General features: G+C 55.5%; 1 protein-coding gene and 1 pseudogene across 1 annotated transcript; both read left to right on the top strand.

Moving 5' to 3' along the window:
• Positions 1-4,023: 4,023 nt before the first annotated feature.
• LOC114504294 lies at positions 4,024-4,346 on the top strand (annotated as a pseudogene).
• Positions 4,347-5,247: 901 nt separating this feature from the next.
• LOC114502691 (galectin-9-like) lies at positions 5,248-18,054 on the top strand. The gene is made up of 10 exons (XM_036033370.1): positions 5,248-5,359; positions 8,459-8,550; positions 9,662-9,866; positions 10,664-10,774; positions 13,640-13,675; positions 14,115-14,165; positions 14,769-14,810; positions 15,272-15,354; positions 15,490-15,652; positions 17,369-18,054. Exons 1-10 carry the CDS (start codon positions 5,321-5,323, stop codon positions 17,513-17,515), a joined length of 969 nt encoding a protein of 322 aa, XP_035889263.1. The 5' UTR covers positions 5,248-5,320; the 3' UTR covers positions 17,516-18,054.
• Positions 18,055-24,735: the final 6,681 nt, after the last annotated feature.

Genomic DNA, 24,735 nt, shown 5'->3' with positions numbered 1-24,735 from the left:
CACCCACCTTTGTCCACTCCAAAGGGATCTACTCTGGTCCTTTCTACGTTTCCTAGTTTAAGAGCTCTGATGTAGAAATCAGAGCACATGCTCCAATTTCATTAAAGATTTTATGTATTTATTTTTTAGAGAGTGGGGAATGGAAGGACAGAGACAGGGAGAGAAACATCAGTGTGTGGTTGCCTCTCTGGCTCCCCTAGCTGGGGCCCTGGCCGGGAGGGCAGGCAGGTGCCCTGACTGGGAATCGAAATGGCGACCCTTTGGTTCTCAGGCCCGTGCTTACTCCACTGACCTACACCAGCCAGGGCCATATGTACATGTATTTTGCTCATCTAATCCTCCAGGGATGGGCACTTGTGTTGCTGCAGTCTCTCAGCTGCCAAGGACAACGCTACTGCAAACATGGTGTACGAATATACCCTCAAGCCCCTGCTTTCAGTGACATAGGTTTATATGCAAGAGCAGAATTCCTGGATCATGTGGAGGTAATTCTGTGCTTACCTTTTTAAGGAACTCCCATGCTGCTCGGTTGCACAGGCCTCAGCCTACTAGTACCCACTGGAACGGCCTGGGGCATCACTTGGCCCATCCTACCTGTGGTGAGCCCCACACACACATCCCCAACTGGAGCCAATGTGGTGACTGAACCGGCCCTTGTGGTTCTTCCCGGGACAGCAAGATGCACCTCAGCAGCAGTCCTCACGGAGCTTGGGAAACACTGACAGTCACGAGTTTATTACTGACAGGTCCTGCTGATTAAATACGAAGGTTGCAGGAAGAGAGACATGGGTCAGGGTCCTGGAGTTCTGCCTTCATTTGGGCCCAAGGGAGGGGTGCAAGAAGGTGACCCCACCTGGGGTCACTCCTCTGGTCAGTTACCTAGGTTACCCAAGGCTTTCTAAAGGGGAACCGATGGGTGGGGGAATCCTGGATGCTTACCTAGGGCCTCTTGGTAGAAACAAGGGGAAGCAGTCGAGCTGAGGCCAGTTCCCACCCAGGGGTGCTGTGCAGGGCTTTTGGAGGAAAAACACTGCGCACTGTGAGGAAGTATCCTGTAAACTGGTGACTTCGGACTGCTTTGCTTTTCTCTCACTGGGTGTTTCTGTCCGAGGCTCTCCAGCCCCTGGGACTCGTTCAGTTGGCTTTGCATCTCTACTTCCTGGAGCTGCCCTGTCCCTGACCGATCACTTGGGCACTGTCCCACCCTGGTCTGTTTGTTCTGATATCCTCTCTTGCTGGCTGGGGTGCCCTATGCAAGGTCAGACCAGACAGTCATTACCAAGAAATGTTTAATCCTGCTGGCAGTAGCCTTCTGTCAACTGCACAAAATCATGTTTGTTTCTTTGTTTTTGCCATTTAAACATAAACACACAATGCTATTCTGAAAGGCATGTTCATTAAAAAGAAAACAAAAATGAAAATTGATGACCTTACTTACCAGATTTGTCATTTTAAGAGGAAGAACAGGATGGCGAAGGAAGGGGTTTCTTACAAGCTTTTTCACAAGGGTCACATTTTCTCATTAAAAGGGAGACTGCAAAGCACAGGTGAAATAACTCAAACAGAAATATTCACGAAACAGAACTGGACAGAACCGCCAACGACATGGCCAACAGCGCTGAGACCACACTGGGGGCCAGGCTCCCTAGAGCGGCTCCCCACACCCGCTCCCAGGGTCCCACTTGGACTGCCACAGGCTCTGTGTTCAGATGGAATTCAAACTCCCACTGACCTGGACTGTGCCCAAACCCACGGGCATCTCCCCTGTCCCCGCCCACCCGCCCCACCCCATGGTTCCTGAGCTCCCAAAGCCAGAGTTCTCACCTGTGGAAAAGGGCCAAGGCTGTGAGGGGTGGGACCCACACAAGCCTCTAAACCTCCCCCTCACACACTACAGTGTATACAATGCATAATAATTACGTGTTGCACATGCACTGTGAGTGCTGACCTGCTGCAAATTTTGACTTCGGGAAGAACAACGCACGCAGTGGGAGACAACACTGACCTTCCCCAGGTGACTTCTCACAGTTCTTGTACCACATTCCAAGCCCCTCTAGTACTCCCTCCAAGGAGAAATACTAGGTCCTCCGGGGGTCTCAGACCCACCTCTGTGGGTCACTCAGTTCCAGCTGGGTCAGGCCCAGGTCTCCTTTTCCTCCCTGACAGCACCCAGGACCCTGCAAGCACCCAAGACCCAGCTGCTGGCTGAAGTGAAGTCACTCGTTCCATTTCAAGACCTGAGCCTAAGAGATGGTCATCAGTGGTCAGGCTGGGTCCCAACCCAAGGGACAGACAGACAGGAAGACAGTGGACCCACAAGAGAGGAGAGGAAAAGGGAGGAGAACAGAGAGAGGTGGGCATGCAGAGGGCCTGTGCAGGGCAGGCTGGAGAAGGTGGGGCCGCTTGAGGGGACCTAGGTCAGAGGGGCTCTTAGAACCAGGGGAAGAGTCTGTGGCACAATGGAGACAGGAAGGAGCCCATCCCCTTCCCCTTCCCTCCTCACTGGAGGCCCTCAGGACCCCTTCCCAAGGGCTGGATGCAAATCTCAACACTGGAACAGCCTCCTGAGGGCTGAGCTCTCCCAAACCAAAGCAGGAAGTCTGATCCCAGCCCAGGACTCCATGACACTACATTTTTCATAGCAGCCCCTGCATGCCCCCCACCCTGATTTAAATGCCCACTAACATTGCAAAGGGCTCTTCCTCCATGTCCTCCTCAACACTTGTCACTTTCTGGTTTTTGGGTAGTGGCCATCCTCAAGGGTGAGGAGTGCCAGACATTTTGAACAGCTCTTTTTGTCTACACTGCAGTGAACCGAGAGCCTCGGGTCAGGGTCTGGGATTTTGAATAAAAGTTCTGAGGAGGGACTCTGCCTAGGGCTGCCCCTTTCCTCCTTAAGATTGGAGCTGCGTGCTAGTAATAAGTCACCGGGCTGAGGTTGACCACACCTGGAAGATGTCACCCAGTGTCTCAGTTAGGCTGGAATGCCCCGCCCTGCAGATCTGGGGCAGGGAGTCCTGGGGCTGTCCTTTCAGTTGGACTCCGTGTGAGTCACCTCCAAAGCAGCTGTGATGCCTCATGCTTGTCTGCTAGAACTCTAGCTGTCCCTGTTCTCTCAGAGACACCCGGGGCCCCGGAAGATTTGGGGTTTTTACCCACGGTACTTTGTTGAGGTACAGTTTACACAGATAAAATGCCCAGATCCTAACATGCTGGATGAGGTCAAACAGCTGTGGGACAAGCATCCAGGTCAAGTTCCAGAGCACTTCCAGGGCCCAGAACCTGTCTTCGTGCCCTCCCAGGGTCTTTGTTCCACTCTGAGGTCCTCTGACGTTTCCTGTGTCCCAGCTCCTTTCTATTGCTGGCGCCACTGCATCGTGTGACACCAAAATGTGTTCCTTCCTCCTCCATTCATGCGCATTTGTGTTCCTTCCACTTTGGGGTCATGGGGGGTAACACTGCTGTGGACGTGAGTGTATATTCTCACCCCTCCTGAGTTGTTTTCCAAAGTTGTATTGTTTCACAATCCGACCTGCACGGAATGAGAATTCCACATGTTCCATATCCCACTAAACAATGGCATTGTCCCCAGAGTCCCTGGTGCTGCAGAGGATTGTGAAGAATTTGTCTTCCTTTCCCTCCTTTCTGCTCCAGGGATGCTGTCTGCCCCTCAATTCAGCTCAATTCTAGTTGATCCAGGAATATAAGGAAAGTGGAGGTTGAGCCAAGGGGACGCCAGAGCCTCTCCAAGAAGCCAGTCTTTGCAAACTCTGGTGCATCCAGACAAGGTTCAGAAAGAAGAGAGGTGCAGACATATGCATGACCCTGGGGCACCTTCTACCCACTGGCGCCTAGGTGACCTTTATCTGCTCATTCAGGCTTGACTGGTAGCACACTGGTTTCCTGTCTAGCACATTGCAGGGACCTGCTGGACTTCAGGTAAGTTTATTGTCACTGCTCCTCGCCCCTCCTCCCCAATGCTGCTACTCTCTATTCAACCATTTTCTTACCTCGGTGCTGAGGCCATTTCAGGTGGTTTATTTAATGTGTCACCCTGACCTCCATGTCTCTTGGAATGTTCTGCTGTGTCCAAGACTTCTGGTCTCTGCATTCTAAAGCCCAGAAAGAGAAGGGACACAAGACTCTCTCTTTTTCCACCATCATGGACCATGCTGTTGATTCTTCATCGCCATGTCTTCTCACAAGACTTTCAGGATCAAGAAGTTCCTGGTGAAGAAACAACAGCTGAATTGGCCCATTCCCCAGTGGGCTCGGATGAAATCTGGTACAAAACCAGGTGCAGGTCCCAGAGGAGACACTGGGGAGGAACCAAACTGGGTGTGTGAGGACTGGCACATCAGACACGGCTCCCTATTTATGTTCCGTCCAGCTTGTCTGCCTCTCGAAATCACTAAAAGGTCACTACTATCCACATAGCTGGGCTTTTCAATTGGGAAACTACTGAAAAAGTGATTTTTCTCTGTTAATTTTTTTTGACGATACTCGGTTGGTACAATAACATATGTGAGGCCATTAAAAACCAGGGAGAGAGGAGAGGAGAGGGAGGAGAGAAGGGAGGTGAGCTCCCCACGCGGGACCTAGGAGCCCCCAGGGCAGCACTACAACCGGGGAAGTCATAGCCTCCATGTGAGGGTTTCCATTTACAAACAGAAACACTATCATGTACACATCTTTGACATGATGGTGCTTTTATGTGAGGACTAGGATTTTAAAAGGAAGAAATACCCTTTGGAGAACCTCAGCATCTTCATGGAGTGCAGGCTGCCACCACTATGCTGTGTGACCTACAGCATTTGATCTCTGCGGCTCTCTGAGCCCCAGTTTCTGTGCGTGTACAATGGGTATAACCAGGCCTTCCACCCCCACCCACCCGTCTACCAGGGCGACTCTGTCCAGCAGCACAGTTGTTTTCAGGACACTCTGACTGAGTGCTCAGGAGACACAGCCACTCACTGATGGGCAGCAGCATCTGGAAACTCGCTGTCATTCAGGGAGACCAGGCTCTCTGAATGAGTGAACCCCACCTGGCTCAGTCTCCAGGTGGAGCACAGGAGGAGAGGAAGGAAAGGGCACTGGGGTGAAAGTCTTTACTCTCCTGTCCCTGAGCTCCAAGCTTGTCCCTCCTCCCTCAGGACCCTTCCCTCCTCTTTGTCTAGACCCATTTCCTCTGGCTCCTGGCTCCTCCCCACTAAGTTATTGCCAGGTTGGTTTGGTTTCTAGTTCTTTGTTGACTCCTCCCCAGTGCAGAGCACTGCCTGGCTGGTGTGAGGAGCAGACGTGACCGCAGAGGTGGTGGAAGATGAACGTCAGCAGCGTCCAGCCTCCCTTCGTGAACCCAGTGAGTTTCTGTGCACCGGGCATGGGCGGTGCTGCCAGGCTGAGCTACTGCCTCTCCAGGGTTGCACCTTGTGATTTCTGAGGACACCACACTTGCCTGGCAGGGCAGGAGGTGGCTTCCCAAAGAAAACACAGAAGGACAGAAGTGTGGGGTGGGTGGGTAATCCGGATCTGAGCATTGGACGAATGCTGACCAAGCTCCCAGTGGGTGCCCGTCCTGTCCTCCTGCTGAGGGAAAGGAGGGCACAGGTCATCACCAGGAGAGTGATGGTTTGTGGGAAGGAAAGGGGAGGCACACAGGTCATCTGGGAGGATGAGAGCCCAGCACAACCCCCTCCCTCTGGAGGTGGCCTCCCTGGGTCCAGCCATCTACTGGCTGGGAAATAGGTGACCACAGCCAAGCCACTTTTACCTCTCTGGGCCTCAGTTTCCACATCTGTGAAATAGGAAGAATCCTTGTACCATGTTCAGAATCAGGTTGAAAGGTCAGTGAGGTGCACTCTAGGGTGCTAGAACAGAGCCCCTCACACTGTGGGCGATCTCACGGGTTTAGTCTGAGGAGGGGTGTGGGGGCAGCAGGGAAGACTCCTGAGGGGTCTGCTCCCTGTGGGGTGAGCACACAAGCAGGGGCAGCTCAGGGGAGGTTGCAGAGGGGCCCTCTGGGGCGTGAGGGAGGTATGGAGCCGTCCCTGCAGTGTGGGACGCACAGGGCTGGTTTGCACCTTTGTGCCAGGTGTGTGGGCCCTGTGTGCAGGTGGCTTTCTTTAGACCCTCTGAGCTTTATGATCCCCACGGCATTCATGGGAAAACTGAGCCTCGGAAACATTGAGGCCACTTGCCAACTGTGCCCGGATGGTAAGGGACAGAGAAGGGAGGTGCCTGTATTTACTTCCAGAGAGGGAGATGCCCACAGGGACAGCAGTAATGGGGGGAGGCAGGAAAGAGGCAGCCCCAGGCCCAGGAGGCCTGTGAGGTAACCCTGTCCCAATCCCAGTCCCATAGTGTCCATAGAAGCCTCTCCCAGCCTTGTTCCTGAGCTGGGAGGGAGCTGGACTGACAGAGCCCTTTTGGGTAGGGACATGGGACAGGTGGGTGGGCAGCAGCACAGTGTTGGGGGCAGAAGCTGGTGTGTGGGGGTGGTTGCTGCCTGGGCTTCACACTGCAGCCACCTCAGCAGGGCCCTGGCATGGCCTGCTTCACCCCGCAGTCATCCATCCCTGGGCTCTCCTGGAGGAAGGGCTGGTGGTTGGGCTGGAGATAGTGAACCTGGACTGCTTGGTACTTCAGGGGGCTTCAGGGTCAGAATGTGTGACCTCAGGCTCCTTTCCTGTTTGATGGGGGATCCCAGGGCTCCTCCAAGGCCCTGACATATTCTTCTCCTGGTGGCTGGTTTTTACTTTTCAGTCCCTGGACTCACAGCTTTTCAAATCCGAAGGGAAATCCTGCATGAGCAGTTAAAACAGGGCCTCGCACTGCAGACAAGAATGAGGATGGGTGTCACCCCACAGGGGCCAGGGGCATTCATCCACCCCACGTGGTCTCCCCTTCTGGTGTCCCCCTCACTCCCAGCAGTCAGGGGTGACCGTCCTCCTCCTCCAAAGTGTGCTGGGAGGTCACGGGGTCTGGCTGTTCTGCTGAAGAGCTGACCACCATGAGGGCCACTGGGGGCCTCACCCCCCCTTCCTGCCCCCACCAGCCCCATGTGGCCCAGCCTCCTCAGGGGCTAGGATGGAAGCTGGAAGCACAAGCAGCACAGGACTGGCTGTCTGGTCCAGGGAAGCACCCAGCCAGCCTGGAGGGAGGGTGTTCTGTGCTTCCTCGTGAAGAAACTGTGTGGTGGGAAAAAGCATGGGCCCGGGCAGGTGTGGCTCAGTTGGTTGGAGTGTCTTCCTGTGAGGAAGGATGCAGGTTCGATTCCCAGTCAAGGTACATATGGGAGGCAAGGAACGATGCTTCTTTCTCCAGTTGATGTCTCTCTCCCTTCCCCTCTCTCTAAGAAGCAATGAAAAAGTATCCTCGGTTGAGGGGGAAAAATGAAAGAAAGAAAAACATTAAACTGACCAGGAGCTGGGAGCTCTCTCCTAGGGCAATGCAGATCACAGACCTCCTTGGATTTTAAAGGCATTCTGGAGGTCAGCGTTGCCAGTCTAGCAGCAAGCAGTGTGGGGATTTTGCCCAGGGAGACCAGGAGGGAGTGTGGGAGAGAGGCACCTGGGATGTGCCCTTCTCCTCCCCAGGCTTTTCTCACTGAGTCATCTGTCCGACACAGCAGGTAGGATGGGTCCCTATTTTACAGATGAGCACACTGAGGCAGAGAGGGTAAATAGCTCCCCAAGGCCCCTCAGGTAACAAACAGCAGACAGAGGACCCAAACCTGGACTACGTCTGGCTGTACAATGACGAGCGCCTCACCATGGCCTTTGCTGCTTCCCAGTGGCCTGGGAGAGGGAATGGGACAAAGTCTGTGCTGACGGGGACTGGGGGGCGTGGAGGCACCCCATCAGGGCTTCAGAGGGTGCCCAGGGCCTGGGGAAGGAATGGGGAGCCCAGGAGCAGGAGAGAAGGAGGAGGCTGCCCCCTGGCTGCAGACAGCACCCAGGCAGAGGTGCTACCCCAGGTCACTGGGAGGGCAAAGGTCATGGCCCCACTGCGGTTTGGGGGATGGGCAGGAGGTGAGAGGATGCCTTCCTCTAGACCTTCTCAGGTGAGCCTGAGGGTAATGCTTTAGGATAGGCTGGCAGCCTCTTGGGTCTCTTGGGTTTCTGAGTCTTCGACCAGGGCTCAGGGGCCTTTGCTGGGAGCTTGATCTGGGGTCCAGCAGCAGCCCCTCTGCCCTGGTTCCTTCCCCTCTCAGAGTCAAGTACATACTGCTTCCTCCTACAGGAGGTCAGTTCCCGGTCACTTAGACTAAGAGCCTACAGGTCTCCTTATGAGTCTCAGTGTGTGTGTGCAACTACCTGGTTGGGGCCATTGCCTCAGTTGCCAGCTGCTAGGGGGCCCCAGTCTCTGGGTCTGACACAACAGGCCGGCCACTAGCAAGTGCCAGGGGCGTGGCCAGAAGGAGGCCAGCCCACTGACACCCTGCCTCTTCTCCCTGCAGAGCGTCCCCTTCACTGGGTCCATCCAAGGGGGCCTCCAGGAGGGACTTCAGATCACTGTCAACGGGATTGTGCACCAGTCCAGTGAAACCAGGTACCTGGAACTGCCTCTCTGTGCCCTTCTGCCAGCCACGTTGCCTGTCAGCTCTGGTCGGCTGCCCCCCACACTCTGCAAGCTGCCTGTGCCTGGCTCAGGGGAGGGTGGGTGAGCAGGGCCCCACCCAGGCCCACGCTGGGTGGTACCCCTGCCACCTTCCAGTAGCATCAGGATGCCCTTATCATAGACGCCCCGTAGACTCGTAGAAGCAGGAGCTCACGGTCCCAGGCAGCCCAGATGCTGATGATTATGGTCTAGGATTGAACTGTGCACACGAAGACCCAGAGATGCAAAAGTAACACTTCCTTTATTACCCACAACTGCCCTCATTTACTTTGAAGCCATTTGGCTTCAATGGAAATGTTTAAATGTGCCATTAAATTTACTTCGGGCACTTTCTGTTTCAAGTTCTTTCCCAGATATTACTAAGCCTCCTCAAAATACAAACATCCTCTGGGCTCCGGTCCTCAGCCAAGAGGGCCCCTTGGGGAACAGGGCAGAGCCTCTGGGTGCCGGGTACTCCGACCTCCTGCAGCCCAGGAGCCTCTCCTAAAGTCCAGGTGGGGGCAGGTGTGGGCTGCCTGATCCTGATCTGGGTGGGGTCTGCGTACACTGCTCACAGGGGCCCTTCTGGGCGTGTAACCCTGTCTGGGAAGCCTCTCTGTCTCAATCCCAGAGGCTGTTCCATCAACATCACCAGTCCGTTTGTCCTCTTCCTTCCCACACGCACACAGCTGGGCTGCCCTCCAGCAAGTGTCCAGTTTCCACCCTAGCCTCCCGCTTCTAGTCACACTCCCCCTCGGCACCTTCCATACAAATTTGTCATCAGTTGTATGCTTCCTCTCCCTGGTGTCAGCATTTTCCTTTACCCATTTTCTACTTATCTTTAGAAAGTCACACTGGAAAGGACATAATGCAATAAGCACACAAAAACACACTCAGTGCCAACTAGGTGAACACACAGGAAGGCAACAGAGGCATCCTGGGAGCAAAGCTACCACAGGGGCTGCACGCAAGTTCCCACATGCAGGCACGTCAGAAGCAAGAGGCCTTCCAGCTCCTTCCATGGGCAGTAAACCAGAACACTCTCTCCTGTCCCTGGGGCCAGGTTTGTCGTGAACTTTCAGACCGGCTTCAGTGACCAGGACATTGCCTTCCACTTCAACCCTCGCTTTGAAGAGGGCGGCGGGTATGTGGTCTGCAACACAAGGCAGAGAGGAACCTGGGGGACAGAGGAGAGGAAGATGCAAATGCCCTTCCAGAGGGGGAATCCCTTCGAGCTGTGCTTCCTGGTGCAGAGCAAGGAGTTCCAGGTGAGCAGGACTCTCCTCCCGCCCTCCCTCTGCCTGAGCCCCTGCCCTCTCAGGCCAGGTGAGCAGTCACCCACACAGTGCCTCCACCCACGACAGGACCCAGGACCGTGCACACGCTCACCTGCACCTGCAGGGACACCTGGCCTTGTATTACTGGGGAGTAGAGATTGGATGAGTCACCACTTGTTCTTTGGCCTCGGCTACCAAGTTCATTCCATTCCCTGGCAGCAGCCATGGTGCTCTCCATGTCCTTGGCATAATCTTTATTTTTTGTGGGGTGACGTTGTTAGAGCCCTTACCCAGGACCTTTGGATAGCTTAGCCTGGCATGGTGCTGTAAGTGCTTTTGCAGGTGGAGCGGTGCTGCTGGGTGGGGAGACGGGGCTGTGTCGGTGCTTCGCTGTGGGAACGTGGGTGTTCCCAGCCCCTCGCTGTGCAACCTGGGTCACCCCCTCCTCGGCTCCCCAGGAGCATTTTATGCATATTCAAATGTGCATACTCAAATCACACCTCAGTGAGCTAAGATGGGAAAGACAAAGCTACTTCAATAAACAAACAACGGTAAGAACACTGCAGCCAGGAGCTGGAACCCAGGGACTGACTGGGTGGGGATGCGCTTGGGGTCACACGTGTGTTCCCGTAACTGGCGCAGCCCGGGAGGCTGGTGCCCCAAACCTAAGGGGAGGGAGGTGAAACCCTGAGAGGTCTTAGTTTCCAGAAGCAGGGGTCCCAGAGGCTCAGAGGTGCTCCCCACCCTGGTCTGGCCCCCAGTGCTGAAGTATGCACTCTTGTTGACAGGTGACGGTGAATGGAGACTTCTTCACGCAGTACTCACATCGCATGCCGTTCCACAAGGTGGACACCATCTCTGTCACTGGAACTGTGGGACTGACCAACATCAGCTTCCAGGTCAGACTGCCCAACCAGCCCCTTCCCCAGGTCTGGGTGCAGCCCCCGGTCTAGGGCCCTGTTGGGTGGGCCCAAAGGTACCAGGCAGGCAGTTCCCTACCCAGGTGACTCTGAGGTCATACCTCGGGCTCCCTGCCCTGTCCTTCTTGTGTCACCACCTCTGTCCACAACACCTGCTTCAGCCTCCCTCCTCTTCCCACTCTGCTCTGTCACTCTCCATTGCACCCTGGTTAGGAGGCCACGTGGCTCCAGAGAGAAGCCGAGCTTAGGTGCCAGCTCTGCCACTGCCAGCAGCTGTGGGTCTCAGATGAGTGACTGCCGCTCCCACCCTCATCTGCTCAGTTGTGGAAGAGGCACGGTCTCGGCCACCCCTGTGTTACTGTGTGAGCTCTGTGAGGGGACACGTGTCAGATGCCACAAAACAGCTCACATGGGCCTGACCAGTGTAGTTCTGTGGGTTGGGCATCGTCCCGAAAGGCAACGTGTTGGGGGTTCGATTCCTGGTCAGGCCACAGGCCCGGGTTGTGGGTTGTATTCCTGGTGAGGGCACGTGTGAGAGGTGCTGATGGATGTTTCTCTGTCTCTACACATGAATAAATAAAATCTTAAACAAGCAATGGCCCACAGGGGCCCACACCAGGGATTCTTTGACACTCTCTCTGTGGTTGGCAATTCTGCCTGTGCTGCCAACCTCTGAAAGGTCAGGAGGAGCTTTGTGCTCAGGAGCTGAGCAGGGTGACGGCTGCGCACCGACGGGAATGTACTTGGTGCCGCTCCACTTGCACTGAACAGCGGTTGGGGTGGCAACTTCTATGTGCCTTTTACCAAAGATGTTGGTGGCGTGGGGGAGAGCCTGTGGAAATCTGACCTTCAGGTGTGGTGTGAGGACTGGGAGGAGTGGGGCTTCATGGCCCCATTCCCACAGGGCCCCCATGGAGGCATGGGGGCGGTTGGCACTCTTCCTGGCATTTGGGTGCACTGCTGAGATGAGAAGAGCCCCCATAGGCCCTCACCAACTAGGAGCTCCTCCTCTTTGGTCCTGACCCCTCCCATCCTCTCCCTACCCCACGCTGGCCCCTCCTGCCTCTCTGCCTGCCTTGCTCTCACCTCTTGCCCTGGCGCCTGCCTCTCCGCCCTTCCTTGGCTCCATTACCGCTTCTCTTCACCCTCTGGTTCCTTTTGTTTTAACAGAACACCTGTGTCACCCTTGTCCAGCCTGCCTTCTCTGGGATGCAATTTTCCCAGACAGCCTGTTTCCTACCCTAGCCCAAGGGGCAAAAACCAAAAGTGAGTCTCACGTGAGAACCGGGAGTGGGGGCAGCCGGCAGGAAGGACAGAGGGTCTGAGACAGAGGCTGGTTCCAGGCAGCAGTCTGGCCAGGGCGACAGGCCCCTTCCTACCCTCCCCAGACCCCCTATCTCCATCCACCTGGTGCCCAGACCTGAGACCTGGACTCGTCCTTGATTCTTCCCTGCCTTCCTTCATATCTCTCCAGTGCGCCATCACCTCTCCTTCCTGAAGGTGGTGCCTCGGTCCATATCACCTGGCCCCTTGCCCCCTCACACCCACCCACTGCCACAGTGGCCTTCTCACAAGCAAATCCGATCACATCCTCTCCCTGCTTAAACATCCCAAAGGCCCCAAGCCCTTCTCAGCAGCACCCACACTCCCCAGTGGGATGGGGAGGATCCTCACCCCAGGTGCCCACCCACCTCCTGGCCTCCCATCCCACCCACTAAACTAAACTCACTCAGCCCCCCACTGCTCCCTCCAGTCTGCCTTGGGCCACCTCTGCTTTGCATCTGCTGTCCTGGTGCCAGAAGTCCCCATTGCCACTTTACCCCCAGCCGTGACTAACTCCCCTTTAATGTCATGCTTAAATGTTGCCTCAGGCCACCTTCCCTGTGGGGCTGATGGCAGGATGCCCCACCACCTCCGGTCCTCTCGGACTTCTTACAACTCTGCTCTATGCCAGTCACCATGTCCTGTTGTAACTGTATTTACATGTCTGTCCCTGTCACTCCACACACCGCCTCACCACACCCAGGAGCTGGGAACTGTGACTTGCCCCTTTGTGTGTCCCCTGCCCTGTGCACAGGGCCTAGAATGCAGGAGGGACTGCAGAAATGAATGAGGAATGTGCTTTGCACAGCCAGCAGAAGCGGACCCCAGCCAGGACAGGAAGGACAGTTTGCTGGGTGGGCAGAGTGTCCAGGACAGGAAAAGGGCTGGGCCTGGCCCTTCCTTTGGTCATTTGAGTAGTGGAGACAAAGGACAAGGCCTCTACCCAGCCTTCCTGTGGCCCATCACGGTGCAGGTAGGGCACCAGGAAGCCTTGCTGGGCAGCCGGACTTTGGCCCTGGCCTGGGGAGGACCGGGGAGGCTGGATGCAGTCAGGCATAGCTGGGTGCCCATTTGCATTTTATCACTGGCCACCTGGACAGGCTTGGGCAACTGCTGAACGTTTCTGAGCCTAGCTGTGTCTCCAAGCAGAGCAGAAGCTAAGGATGCCTCCCTCATAAACCCTGAGCGGGAGCTTGGCACACAGTAGTCCTTGGTAAATGCTAGTTTGCACCTTCTGGGTGGACCGTGACACTGGAAGGCATTGGTGGCCGAGCCTCTCTGGGAACCCAGGCCAGCCCTGTGTTCTGCATGTGTATCCGACACCTGTGCTGTCTCTGGGGAAGCCAGTGGGGATGCTTCCTCCCTGCAGCCCTGCCCTGACCTCAGGCTCAGGAAGGCTTGCTCGGGAGCAGGAGGGAAGTGAGGGTGATTGTGGAGAGGCGTTCTCACCAGTTTCTGCCGTTGTCTCTGCCTTGTGTGGCTCCGATGTTAACTCTCCTCTCTGTGATCTCGCCCCGTCAGCCCCCAGGGTTCTGGCAGGCCAGGGCAGCTCCCATGGTTAGTGTCTCACTGTCCCTTTGGAACCTCCTGTGGGTTAGAAGGTGGAGAAAGGGCCAGGCATTAGGCCTCCACCACAGGTCAGGGGCAGCTGGGGCCATACCCCTCGAGCATCGGCCCTACTGTGGTGGTGGCAGTGGGCAGGTCTGGGTGGCAGGGGTAGCTGGCTCACCCCATGAACCCAGAGATGAGCTGAGCCACGTAGCAGCCAGAAATGAATCCATATTTCTTCTCCAGAAGAATATTTTGCCCCTACCTCCTCTCCTTGAGAGGAGAAAGGCCTCTGTGCTCCAGTTCTGGGGGGTCTTGTCAGGGCCATTGAGCTGGTTACTGGCTCTGAGCCCACTTCCAGGGTGTGTGTGAAATGGTGCCCTCTGGTGGCAGATGGTGGTCTTCACACCGGTGAGAGCTGGTTAAAGCCCTCTTTTCTTTCTTCCAGACTCAAACAGTCACCCATACCATGCAGAGTGTGCCTGGACAAATGCTCTGTGTAAGTTGAAAACTCTGGTCAGCTCACAGACCCTATGATGTCCCCCCTTCACCAAGGATTGAATTCTCTAGTCCCAGGGAAGGGGCGGGGGCAGTTTAGCAAGGAGGGTGGGAACTTTTGGGGCTGGGTTCTCTGCTCAGGAGACTTGCAACTCAGACTCCCCTTGGGCTGGCAGAAACTCTGGATCAGGCTGCCTTTGCCCAGAGGCCCCAATAGGCAGGACCCTCGGACCAGCAGGAAAACTGGTCTTTCTGTGACTGAGAGAGGGGTGCAGTGTCCCCAGCATCTGGGTCTGAGGCCCTACAGGCTCACATCCCTGGGATGTGACTGCTGGTCACAGACTGAAGTCGCTGCTTCTCTTTCTCCTGCTGGTCCAAGTCAGACAGGGCCCTGGAGGTATCGGAGCTTCCTGTGGAGGGCCCAGGCCAGGTGGCCTTGGTGGAGTCTGGGACTATGGCAGGAAGTTCCACCTAGGCTGCCATGAGAGGGGGTGAAGGGAGGACCCAGGGGCTGATGCTTCATGTTGGAGCATCCCCCTCAGAGTGTGTGGGGGCCTGGGTGTGGACCCAACCCCACACTGAATGTCCTGGGCTCTTCTCAAAGAATGCTGTGGTCCCACCTGTGATGTACCCCAGCCCCACCTCTGTGAGTGATTTCTCAGGGAGGGGGGAGGGTTGGTGTGTGCTGGGCAGCGGGGGAGGGGAAGGGCGGCTCACAGAATGAGGAGCAGTCCTTGGGGAAGCTGGAGTCCAGCACCCGAGTAAATGAGAAGCCGCTGAAAGGAGCTTTCACCTTCAACAGTGTCCCTTCATCAGGAGCACATTACGTGACTGTCCCTCCTCAGCCCCAGTGTCCCCTGTGTCAGGCCAAAGTCGTTCTCATGACAGTTTCAGCCCACGAATTAATTTGAGGAACCCTGGAAAGTTTCCCTTTGACATTTACAACCAAGTAAAGGCATCACGATTCTTTCTTGAAGAGATATGACTCTCAGACAGAGTTGTGAAACTCAGTGGACAGTCTGAATTCATGGAAACTGGAGGGAGGTTCTCCCTACAGCAGTCACTGCTCTGGCTGCTGCCAGCTGACCTCTCCATCTCCCCCGACAGCCTTACTTCACCCCCATCCAACATGCAGTACACCCGGGCAAAAGAATCGCCGTGTCAGGCACCGTCCTGCCCAGCGCTCAGAGGTAAGTCTGGTCTCCTGGGGAAGAGAGCTACCCCGAGCTCATTCTTGCCTTCCCCCTGGCTCTGGGCAGGCCGGGGAGGGGCAGGGCCGGGAGCTCAGTGGGCAGGGGAGACTCATGTAAGCTGCTGGCCCCCAGGTTCCACATCAACCTGCGCTCCGGGAGTGACATCGCCTTCCAGATCAACTCCCATTTCGACGAGAACTCCGTGGTCCGAAACACCAGGATCAACGGCTCTTGGGGGACTGAGGAGACCTACCTCCCCGGATCAATGCCCTTCTCCAGAGGCCAGAACTTCACGGTAGGTGCCCCAGCCTGGAGCTCTGAGGGGCTCCGAAGGGCACGTGAGGAAGGGGGTGGGGGTGTCTGTGGGCCCAGGGAAGCGGGTCGTAGCTGAGGCCTCTGGGGTGAGGGCTGGGTCCAGAAGAATAGAATGTGGTCACAAATATTTGTGGTTATGGTCTTAGAGTTGCTGTCCCCCATAAAGAGGTAGTGTTATCCGCTGTTTACAGGTAGGAAACAACTCAAGTGCAGGGTCCTCCCCTGAGGTCACACAGACAATAAATGCAGGATTGAACCCAAAAATGAGGTGTCATTCACTTCTTCATTCACTCACTCACTCATTCATTTATTCATGTCTCATCAGCTCTGTTATCCAGGCCCCTTAGTGCAGGGAGTGCTCCAGGTGTTGGGGGAGGGGGAGACAGCCAGGGAGCCAGCAGCTGAGGTCCTGCCCCCGAAGTTGACAGTGGAGGTGGCGGAGAATCACGGCAGGTCACCACAGGTGCGTCACTGACAGCAAAGGAGCCTGCTGGGGTAGAGTGAGGCCTGGGCAAGGGCCACACCCCTGAGATGGGGACAGCTCTGAGGCCACAGTGCAGTGGAGACCTCAGGGACAGAAGGAGATGCCCACAAGGATCTGAGGGGTGCATTTCCAGATATGTGGGAGGAGGCACCTGTTACTGCAAAAGTGAGGTCACAGACGTGGACTGTGCAGGAATGGGGGGTTGGGGAGGCTGGAGGCCGGGATCGCACAGCAGGGGTTCCCAACCCCAAGGACAGAATCAAATCACCCAGAGAGCCTGACATGGAAAAACCCAGGCCTGGCCCATTCCAGGGCCAAGCAGGGAGGAGCCTGGGCATCTGTTTTGTACATAGACCCTGACACTCCTCCCCCGGGTGGAACACGACCCATGTGGGGCCTTGAGGGCCACAGAAAAAAATCTGGACTTTGACAGAGCAAGTTAGTGTGTTTGGACCTGAGGGCAATCTGCTTGAACTGAAAGACACTGTGTGACTGTGAGCAAGTGACTTGGCTGCTCTGAGCCTCTGTTTTTCATCAGAAAAATGGGGCTAATAGCCACACTGTTCTCAGAGATGTCAGAATGCACTCACTCCGGGTTGTGACAGGCTCAACACAGAGCCCAGTCCACAGGAAGCATGCTGTACGCGCTGGGCGTTGTGGGGGATGATGGGGTTTTCCCAGATGTGCTCTGACTGCCTTGCAGAGACTGTTTGGGGTGAAAAGACAAGTTAGGAGGGGCCACTGCAGGGGTGCCAGCCTGGGGCACTCCTGGCTGCAGGTACCAGGAACGTGGGGGGCACAAGGCAGAGCTCGTGCCCCTGGAGGCTCAGGGTCCAGTGGGAGAGTGAGGATGGGGGTGGGGACAGGACCTGAGGGGCCCCCAACTTGTGTAGCAGGGGTGAGGTGGGGGTAGAAGGCAGGGAAGCCCAGCTGGACAGGGGTGAACCCTGAAGGGGCATCAGCAGGTCCCCATGTGGGTGAGTTGTGTTTGGTTGGCACCTGGGGAAGGGCATTCTATGCCAGGGGAACAGAATATGTAAAAAGACAGGAAGAGAGCATGTGTTTGATGAGTGAATCTGTGTGATGGATGTGAATGTGGGGTATGCTCAATGCATGTTAGAGGAAGGCAGGAAGAGGGGAGGAGACCCAGCCTGCATTTAGGTTTGCCGACTCCCCAAGTGCACCACAATGACGGGTCATCTGTCTGTCCAGGTGAGGATCATGTGTGAGGTTACCGGCTACAAGGTGGCGGTGAACGGTCAGCACCAGTTTGACTACAACCACCGCCTGCTGGACCTGTCTGCCATCAACATCCTGGAAGTGGGAGGTGACATCGAACTGATCAAGGTGGACGCATAGGCAGGATTCCTGGCCTTGTGGAGTCAGCTGGAGCACATCGCTGTCGGGATCCACTCATCACCTCCACCTTCCCTGTCCCTGTCCCTGCCCCAGCCCTTCCCAGCCCTTGCCAGTCTGCCGAGGATCTGGAGGGACGAGGTCCCTGTGTGGCCCTGCTTCTGGCTGTAGTCCCCCTGGGTTGGAGAAGGCAGCTGGCTGGGACTTCCTTCCTCAGCCTGGGCACCACCTGGGGCTCTGGCTGCCCAATCCTAACATCCGAGGAAGGAGGTGGTGTGTGCAGGTTGAAGCCCCATGTTCTGTCCCTTGGGCACAAAGGGAGGGTTGTGGGCCTTCCCAAGCTCCCAGCCTACCCCTTGTCTACCTTGGATCCCATTTCCCAGCCTCCATTCAAGTCCTCCTCAGGCTCAAGCCACCAGCTGCTCACACAAAAGGGAGGTGGTCTCCTCAGGTTTCCTCTTTCTCCAACCTTTACCCTTTCCTTGTACCATCACCAACCCTTGCTCCTCTCCAAGAAACTGAGCTGATTGACACCTGCTGGTGTCCACCAACAAACAGGGCCTTCTTCAGCCTGAAGCCCCCCTTTTCCATTGTGCTTCAGATAAAGTGAGACAGAAATATCCCTGGTGCCCACGTGCACAGGACGACTGTGGTTCATTAATTGTGTTGGAAACACCTGGGTTTCTAGAATTAAGGAGGTCCTGGCCAAGGAGAGAACCCAGGCACATGTGGATGGGGGTGTCCTCACCCTTTTCTGCTATCAGTGGGTCCCCACAAACCCCACAAGGGTGTGGAAGAAAGCAGCCAGACTCAGGCTCTTTGGAAGGAACATCTGACAGGAAGCTTGGTAACAGAGTTGCAGCCAGGAAGCAGCCCCGTGCTTGTGAGATGGGCCAAGGGCTGGGCCAGAGGCTGTGAGATCCAGGGCAGGTCCAGGAAGCCAAAGGGCAGGGCAGGTCATCATTGGGAGAAGGTGGAAGGTGGGGTGAGGAGGAGCTGACCCAGAGGAGGGCTTGCTGGTGGTTCCACCGTGGGTCCCACAGTGTTAGGGGGGAGGCGGTGCTGGGGAAAGTGGCTCAGTGTGTAGGGTCTGCCAGCCCCTGGGCCAGTGCTGGGGGACCCAGGTCTTGTCCACATGATGCCAACCCACCCTGCTACTCCATAAAGAACCCAGGGCCTCAGGAACCAGGGCAGAGGCTCAAAGCAAAGTCAGAGAGCCAGGAGGACCTACCGCCCCTGGGAGCTGGTTTCAAATGGGGAATCTTGGGCCCCACCACACACCTGAATCAGTCTGCATTGGAGAGACATCCCAGGCATTTAGCGTTTAAGCTTGTGTCCAAAAAACACTGGGCTAGGTGACCATTGTGCCAAGCACTGCCAGGACACCGCACATTGGCGTGTCCCCTCTTCCCGCACCACCCCATCTGAGTAAGGGGTCCAGGGAGCCAAGAAAACACAGGCCGAACCCCAGCTGGGGGCCACATTTCACGCAACTCTCACTCTGGCTGAGTGCCTTCCTCGTTCCCACTGGTACAAGGACACATGGCTCAGCCCCTTGAGTAGCCTTCCCCGTAGAGGACGTGTGTCCTTCACGCACTGCCAAAGCCTTGACCACAGCCCGACTTCACCTGCTTTGTCATCCAGGGGCCCAATCATATTGGCCAAAGTCTCATGAAGCAGCAGGTCCCGAAGCAAAATGCATGTTTTGTCCGAAGGCCGGTGTCAGTGTCTCTGCTAAAGAGCTGGCATCCTGTGCAGCATCTCCCCCCTGCCGCCCCGAGGGGGAGGTGTCTCCTTTGTGAGGCTGGGCTGAGGCCGGTGCTCCCTCGCCCATCATGGGTTCCCAGACATGCACCCCGTATGCAGCCCTCACACGCATTTAAAGAAGCCACAGAGCCAAGCTGGGACACCACCAGTGCCCAGCCCTACATAACTCAGGGCTGGTTCCTTGTGACACACACATGCACACACACAACATGGTGAAAAGAAAATGCATTTTATATAAATATCTCCATCAAGGAGTCTTACAGGGAGGGCTTAAATGGCCCTCAGGGGCTGACTAGGCTTTGTGGTTTCTTTTTGTTTTTATTTTTGTTTTTGTTTTTGTTTTAAATACAAAAGCTTGAAGAACCTTGCCATGGAAAAGGGCAGGGCTACAGACAGATCGGTGAGACAGCTCCTCCTGGTGGTCGCTCATAGTGGTGCAATCGGGGGGAAAATGTATCCTTCTCACCCACTGGCCAGACCTGGCATTGCTGGTTTTCTCTCCACATACCAAGGACGCCCCAGTATTCCATTATACGGGGAAGGGTGGGCTCCAGGGAGACAAGCGGTTGCACTCAGTCCAGGCTGTTACTTGGTAACAAGTCAAGCAAAGGGGGAGGGAGGTGGAGAAATAACATGTGAGGCTGGGGATATAATTTCCACCATCTCCCTGTGGCCTCAGAGAATGGAGAATTGGATCCGTCATGAAATTCGGTGGCAGCAGCTTTAACTTCCACAGGCTGTTAGGGCTCTGGGATCCCCAGGCTTCCCTGCTGCCCCATCCTCTTTCACCTTGGAGGGAAATACAGCCCCGAAGTTATCTTCATGGTAGCGCTTCTAGGGATTCAGGGGAAAACAGAAAGCACGTGTCAGCTCTGCTGGTGCAGCCACCTCTCACTCATCGGGTCCAGGCTGGAACCAGAGCCCTGCATTCTCCCAGCTTCCCCACCACACCTACACTGCTGAGCCATCGGCCTTCCCCATGGCCATCCTTAGACTGCACTTGACTCTGACTGAGACTCTGTAACCTCCACCACTGCCTGCTCTGCCATTGACCACCTAAATGTCACTCCAGGCTTTAGGATACGCAGAATAGCCTGCCTACTGCTTACGCCACAAGATGCTCCTTGTTGGTGTGGTTCCACTGTGTGTCCTCCTGTGTTAGGGGTTAGGGTGTGGTGGGGGAAGTGGCTTTCCCATGCCCTGGACCTGCTCACACACCAGCTGCCATACCTGAAGCTGGAAGAAATGATCCTCCATGTGCTCCTCACTCAGGCTCACTCGGCAGCCACCAGGGGCTTCAGTGTGTCTCACACATCCCGGCCCCTGTGCATGCCCCCAAGACACAGAGGTGGTCATGTACCTCATTGGCTGTCTGCTGCTGAGGAATGTCTTGATAATAACCTGAAACCAGAGGAGACGGTGAGTCCTAGCCCCTGCTGCCATGGAAAGAGGGGCCGGGATGGTCGGCAGATTTGTAGTGAGTTCTGCTGGCCATGGGGAGGTGGTGAGGGGGCGCCTCCCTCAGGAGGGGAGGGAGGGATCTCAGGTTTCTTGAGTCCCTGAAGGGCACCTGGCCCCTGCACCTGCCTGGGGGCTTCCAAACCTCCTGAAGCCTCTCAGGTGTGCATTCAGGACAGGCTGGCAGTGGCCCCAGGTATCCTCACCGAAGTGCTTAGTGATATTTCTCAGCCCATCACTTACTTGACAGGGAAACCAGATCCCAATGTCTGGGGGAGGACAGCCTGCTTGGGACCTGTGACAGCCACCTGAGAGCTCTTCCAGGAAGCTGAACGTCTCCCTTGGGACAGCCTGTCACCATGTCCACACCCCCAGTCAGTGCTGAGCCTGCTGGAGGGAAAGGGAATGGTGGCTCACTGCTGGGAGACTGGGCAGGACCCCGCATTTCTACTGGACACCCCAACGTCTCCCTCAAAACTGTCAGGCAAATCCTGCCTCTCTGCTCCTGCAGCCTGACTCGGCTGCGCTGACTCATGACTGTGCTGAGATAACTGATGAAGTGAATTCCAGCAGAACAGGTTGACAGGACCATCCCTCAGGAGAAGCAGACTGGCTTCTCAGTGCAGATGGAAGCAGCTCTATGGACAAAGGAACCAGAGAGGGTGGGTACGCAGTTGTGACTCTTCAGGGAGCAGTGGAGGCCCAGGCCTTGCTGCCGGGAGCCTCTGCTCAGAAAATCAAACTGATTACACTGAAGAGGGCACTGGGAGTGTTGTGTGAAAGGAGAGTGAATGGGTGTATGGACTCAATGTAAGCTTTCCTGATGTTGCAATCACATGGTTCCATCTGGAAGGAACAAGAACTGTTAACCTCCAAACAAAGGGAGGGGGAAGGATTCAGCAGAAATTTTAAAATTATTAGAGGTTGCTCAGGTGCCTTTGGAGGTGGCAGTGACGTTCTGCCTGGGGCATCAGGAAGAGGACACTGAAGCAGTTGGAGGAGGCAATCTGGCTGCATGGCAGAGAAAGAGGCTGCCAAATGGACCTTTACAGTGGCTTTGGTAGCAGTTCTGGACTTGTCACAAGTTGACCCTGAATATTCGCCTGCAGACCTAGAGAGAGCTGAGGTTTGGGGTTTGGATGAATAAGGAGCTGATAGTGTTACAGAGCAACAATGGGGGCAGTCCTCAGACGATATACTGTTACCAAAAGGAACCCCCCGGTTTTCTTATGTCCGCCGCCAGAAGAAAGACATCTCTCAATGCCAGAGATTCGTGAAAAGGAAAGGTTTTCTTCGACTCCTCGAGGCAGAAATACCAATTGGCCACAAAATTAGGCAATTTAGGGCGTTTTATTTGGGGTTTGCACCCGGGCGAGAATCCCCCTCGCCCTCCCCCCTACCCCAGTCCGCACAGCGGGGGACGGAGGAAGCCACCGCTGAGCAGGGAAAGTGGCGGGGTTTTACTGTGGGTTGGCTCTCCATGGGAGCTGGGGACCGGTCCCTTGGGAACAAAGCGGCCACACATCGGTAGTTCCCCTCGAGCCCTGGTTTGACGTCAGCCGTCTCTTCTGGGTGGTGGTCCAGCGGCCATTTTGTCCTGCCCGTCCATCCTGACAAAGTGTTTATGTAATTCTGTACAGACTTAAAGTAGTGACCTAATGTCTTCATAAAAAGATCCCAAAGTCCCTTAAAACACCCACAAACACACACAGTCCTTCCTTCCCCCTTTGCCCCGTCTGGGGTACCGTATCTCAGGGAAAGAAATAGAAGTCCGCGGCTCAGACAGACCCTAGTTCTTCCCAGTGATCCATCTCAGCTGGGAGGCCTCCCTCGGTTCCCGGCACCATCAGCTGTGTCACTGGGATCTCTGCGCAAGCCGGGTGGTGGTTCCCCCTGCTAAAGCTGCGGGGGTCCCCACTCTGGCAAAGATCGAGTGGTTCTCCCTCCTCAATGGCTGCAAGGAGGGGGGACGCCACTCTGGCAAAGCTGAGTAGCGATTCTCTGCTAAAGCCTCATGGCTTTCTCTCAATGGCTGCTGTGTCTGTGTTAAAATGCCCACTCCAATCTTCCTCTGCAGCCCCATTTCTGACTCCTCCTGAAATTGGCTACACTTGCCAGAACTCATACACTTCCAGATTTATTGGGCTGCCATCCTGAGTCTGAGCAGGTGTGGCCCCATGTCATGGAGCCAATCTTCTCCAAGCTCCCATGCAGGTGCTGTAACTTGGGGGTCCTGCCCCCCAGTTACATCTTGGGGGGGAAGTTACCTCCATTCCCCTGGCTCAGAGCATGGCTACAGCTATTTAGCATACCTATGCAACCAGTTAAAGGTTATAGATATGTTAAATGACCACACCAGAGGTTAGCTGCAAAGCTCTTGCTATACAAAAGAGCTCTTGATGGCCCTGCTCCATGTGTCCCTTCCTTCAACACACACCTGGGGGGTGGGGGGAGGACATCCTAATATTCCCTGAACACCTTGAATTCTGCATGCCACTTCAAATCCCTGTTTGGGGGCCCCCTCTTGGCTGCACGGTGTAATAATAGAGGTTGGAGAAAGAATGACAAAGGGGTTATACCACACCCTGAACATTTAGTAGAGCCAGTCATGAAGTCACCTGGGGCCACTCACAGTGGAAGGGACTCATCAACTGTGTACATCAAGCAGTGGCTCCCAGGTCCTGGAATTCTGAAGCCATACAAACAGTAATTGCTAGATGTGTTGTGTGTGGAAAGAATAATCCCAAAGACACATCCTCATCAGAAGAAACCAGGGAAACAACACCCAGGACAGCACCTACTGGAGGACTGGCAGATACACTTCACTCACATGCCAAGGGTCCAAGGAGGGATTTATTTGCTAGTGTTAGTGCCACCTGTTCAGGGTGGGTAGAAACCCATCCTGCTAGAATGGGGAAATCCTCAAGCTAGTGAAAGGCTTAATGCAGGAAAAAATTCCACCACACGTTGGCCTACCCAGCAGCATCCAGAGCAATAAGGAACCTCTTTTCATTTCAGAAATTGCAAAGAAGGTTAGTAACTTTCTAGGAATCCACTGGTGACTCCAGACAGGTGGAGACCTCAGGCTTCTGAAAGGTAGAGAAGATGAAACACCCCTGAAGACAAATCCAGCCAAGCTGAGTCAGGAAACTCATCTCCACAGGGATGAAGCCTTGTCCATTGCCCTGCTCAGGATAACCGTGGTTCCCTGAGGTGGGATTCAATTGAGTCCTTAGGAAATTGTATACAGGTGTAATTTCAGGTGACCACTGGGGTGGACAGATAATGAAAAATGCTCATAGTAGCAACCCCCATGGCCCAGCCTGCTGAAGGGCTAAAGACCCTTTAGAGCTGTTCCAGGAGAGTCTGTCCAGGCCGGCTTTGTGCTCCACCACAGCAAGTTGCAAGGCACTCTCTTCTTCTGCCACCAGCCCACTGCTGGGCTGGGTTGCCCCAGGGCTCTTTGCCCAGCAGCCTGGGGAGACAGGTCAAGCTCTTGGCCCCTCCCTTATGAACGGGTCTCATCAGGGCTCCTCCCAGAGCCAGTGCTCCATGCCCAGGGCTGGGGTCACTGGGATCCCCAGTGGACTCCTGGTTTCCATGTCACTGGGGTGCCCGGGGCTCTGTGACCTCCACTGCACTACAGTGGAGGTATCACAGACCATCCACATAGAGAGAATCCCTTTTCAGGGGTGTAGGCAGATGGGCCTCAGGGCACTGGGCAGGGCAAGTAGCTTCATGGATGCCTGTTTGAAGCATGGGAATCCAGAATACATCCGGGATCCCCACTGTACTGTTGGCTTCAAGAGGGCAGGCCTGTGACTAACATTCCTCTCTGAAGCCTAGACCTGGGCTGGGCAAGGAGCCAGGACAGGTAGGTCCTCATGCTCAGCTTGGTCCTAGTGCAGAGTCCTGGGAAGGAGAGTGCTCACTCTGCAACAGATGGTGCCCTCTCAACACCTCCCTGTGTCCAGGTGGCCTCACTACAAACTCTGTCA

This window comes from Phyllostomus discolor, chromosome 8 (genome assembly GCF_004126475.2).
Source record: "Phyllostomus discolor isolate MPI-MPIP mPhyDis1 chromosome 8, mPhyDis1.pri.v3, whole genome shotgun sequence".
In the NCBI taxonomy this organism is placed as follows: Eukaryota; Metazoa; Chordata; class Mammalia; order Chiroptera; family Phyllostomidae; genus Phyllostomus; species Phyllostomus discolor.
Note: the sequence above shows the minus strand (reverse complement) of the source record. Positions and strands in the feature narration are given on the sequence as shown.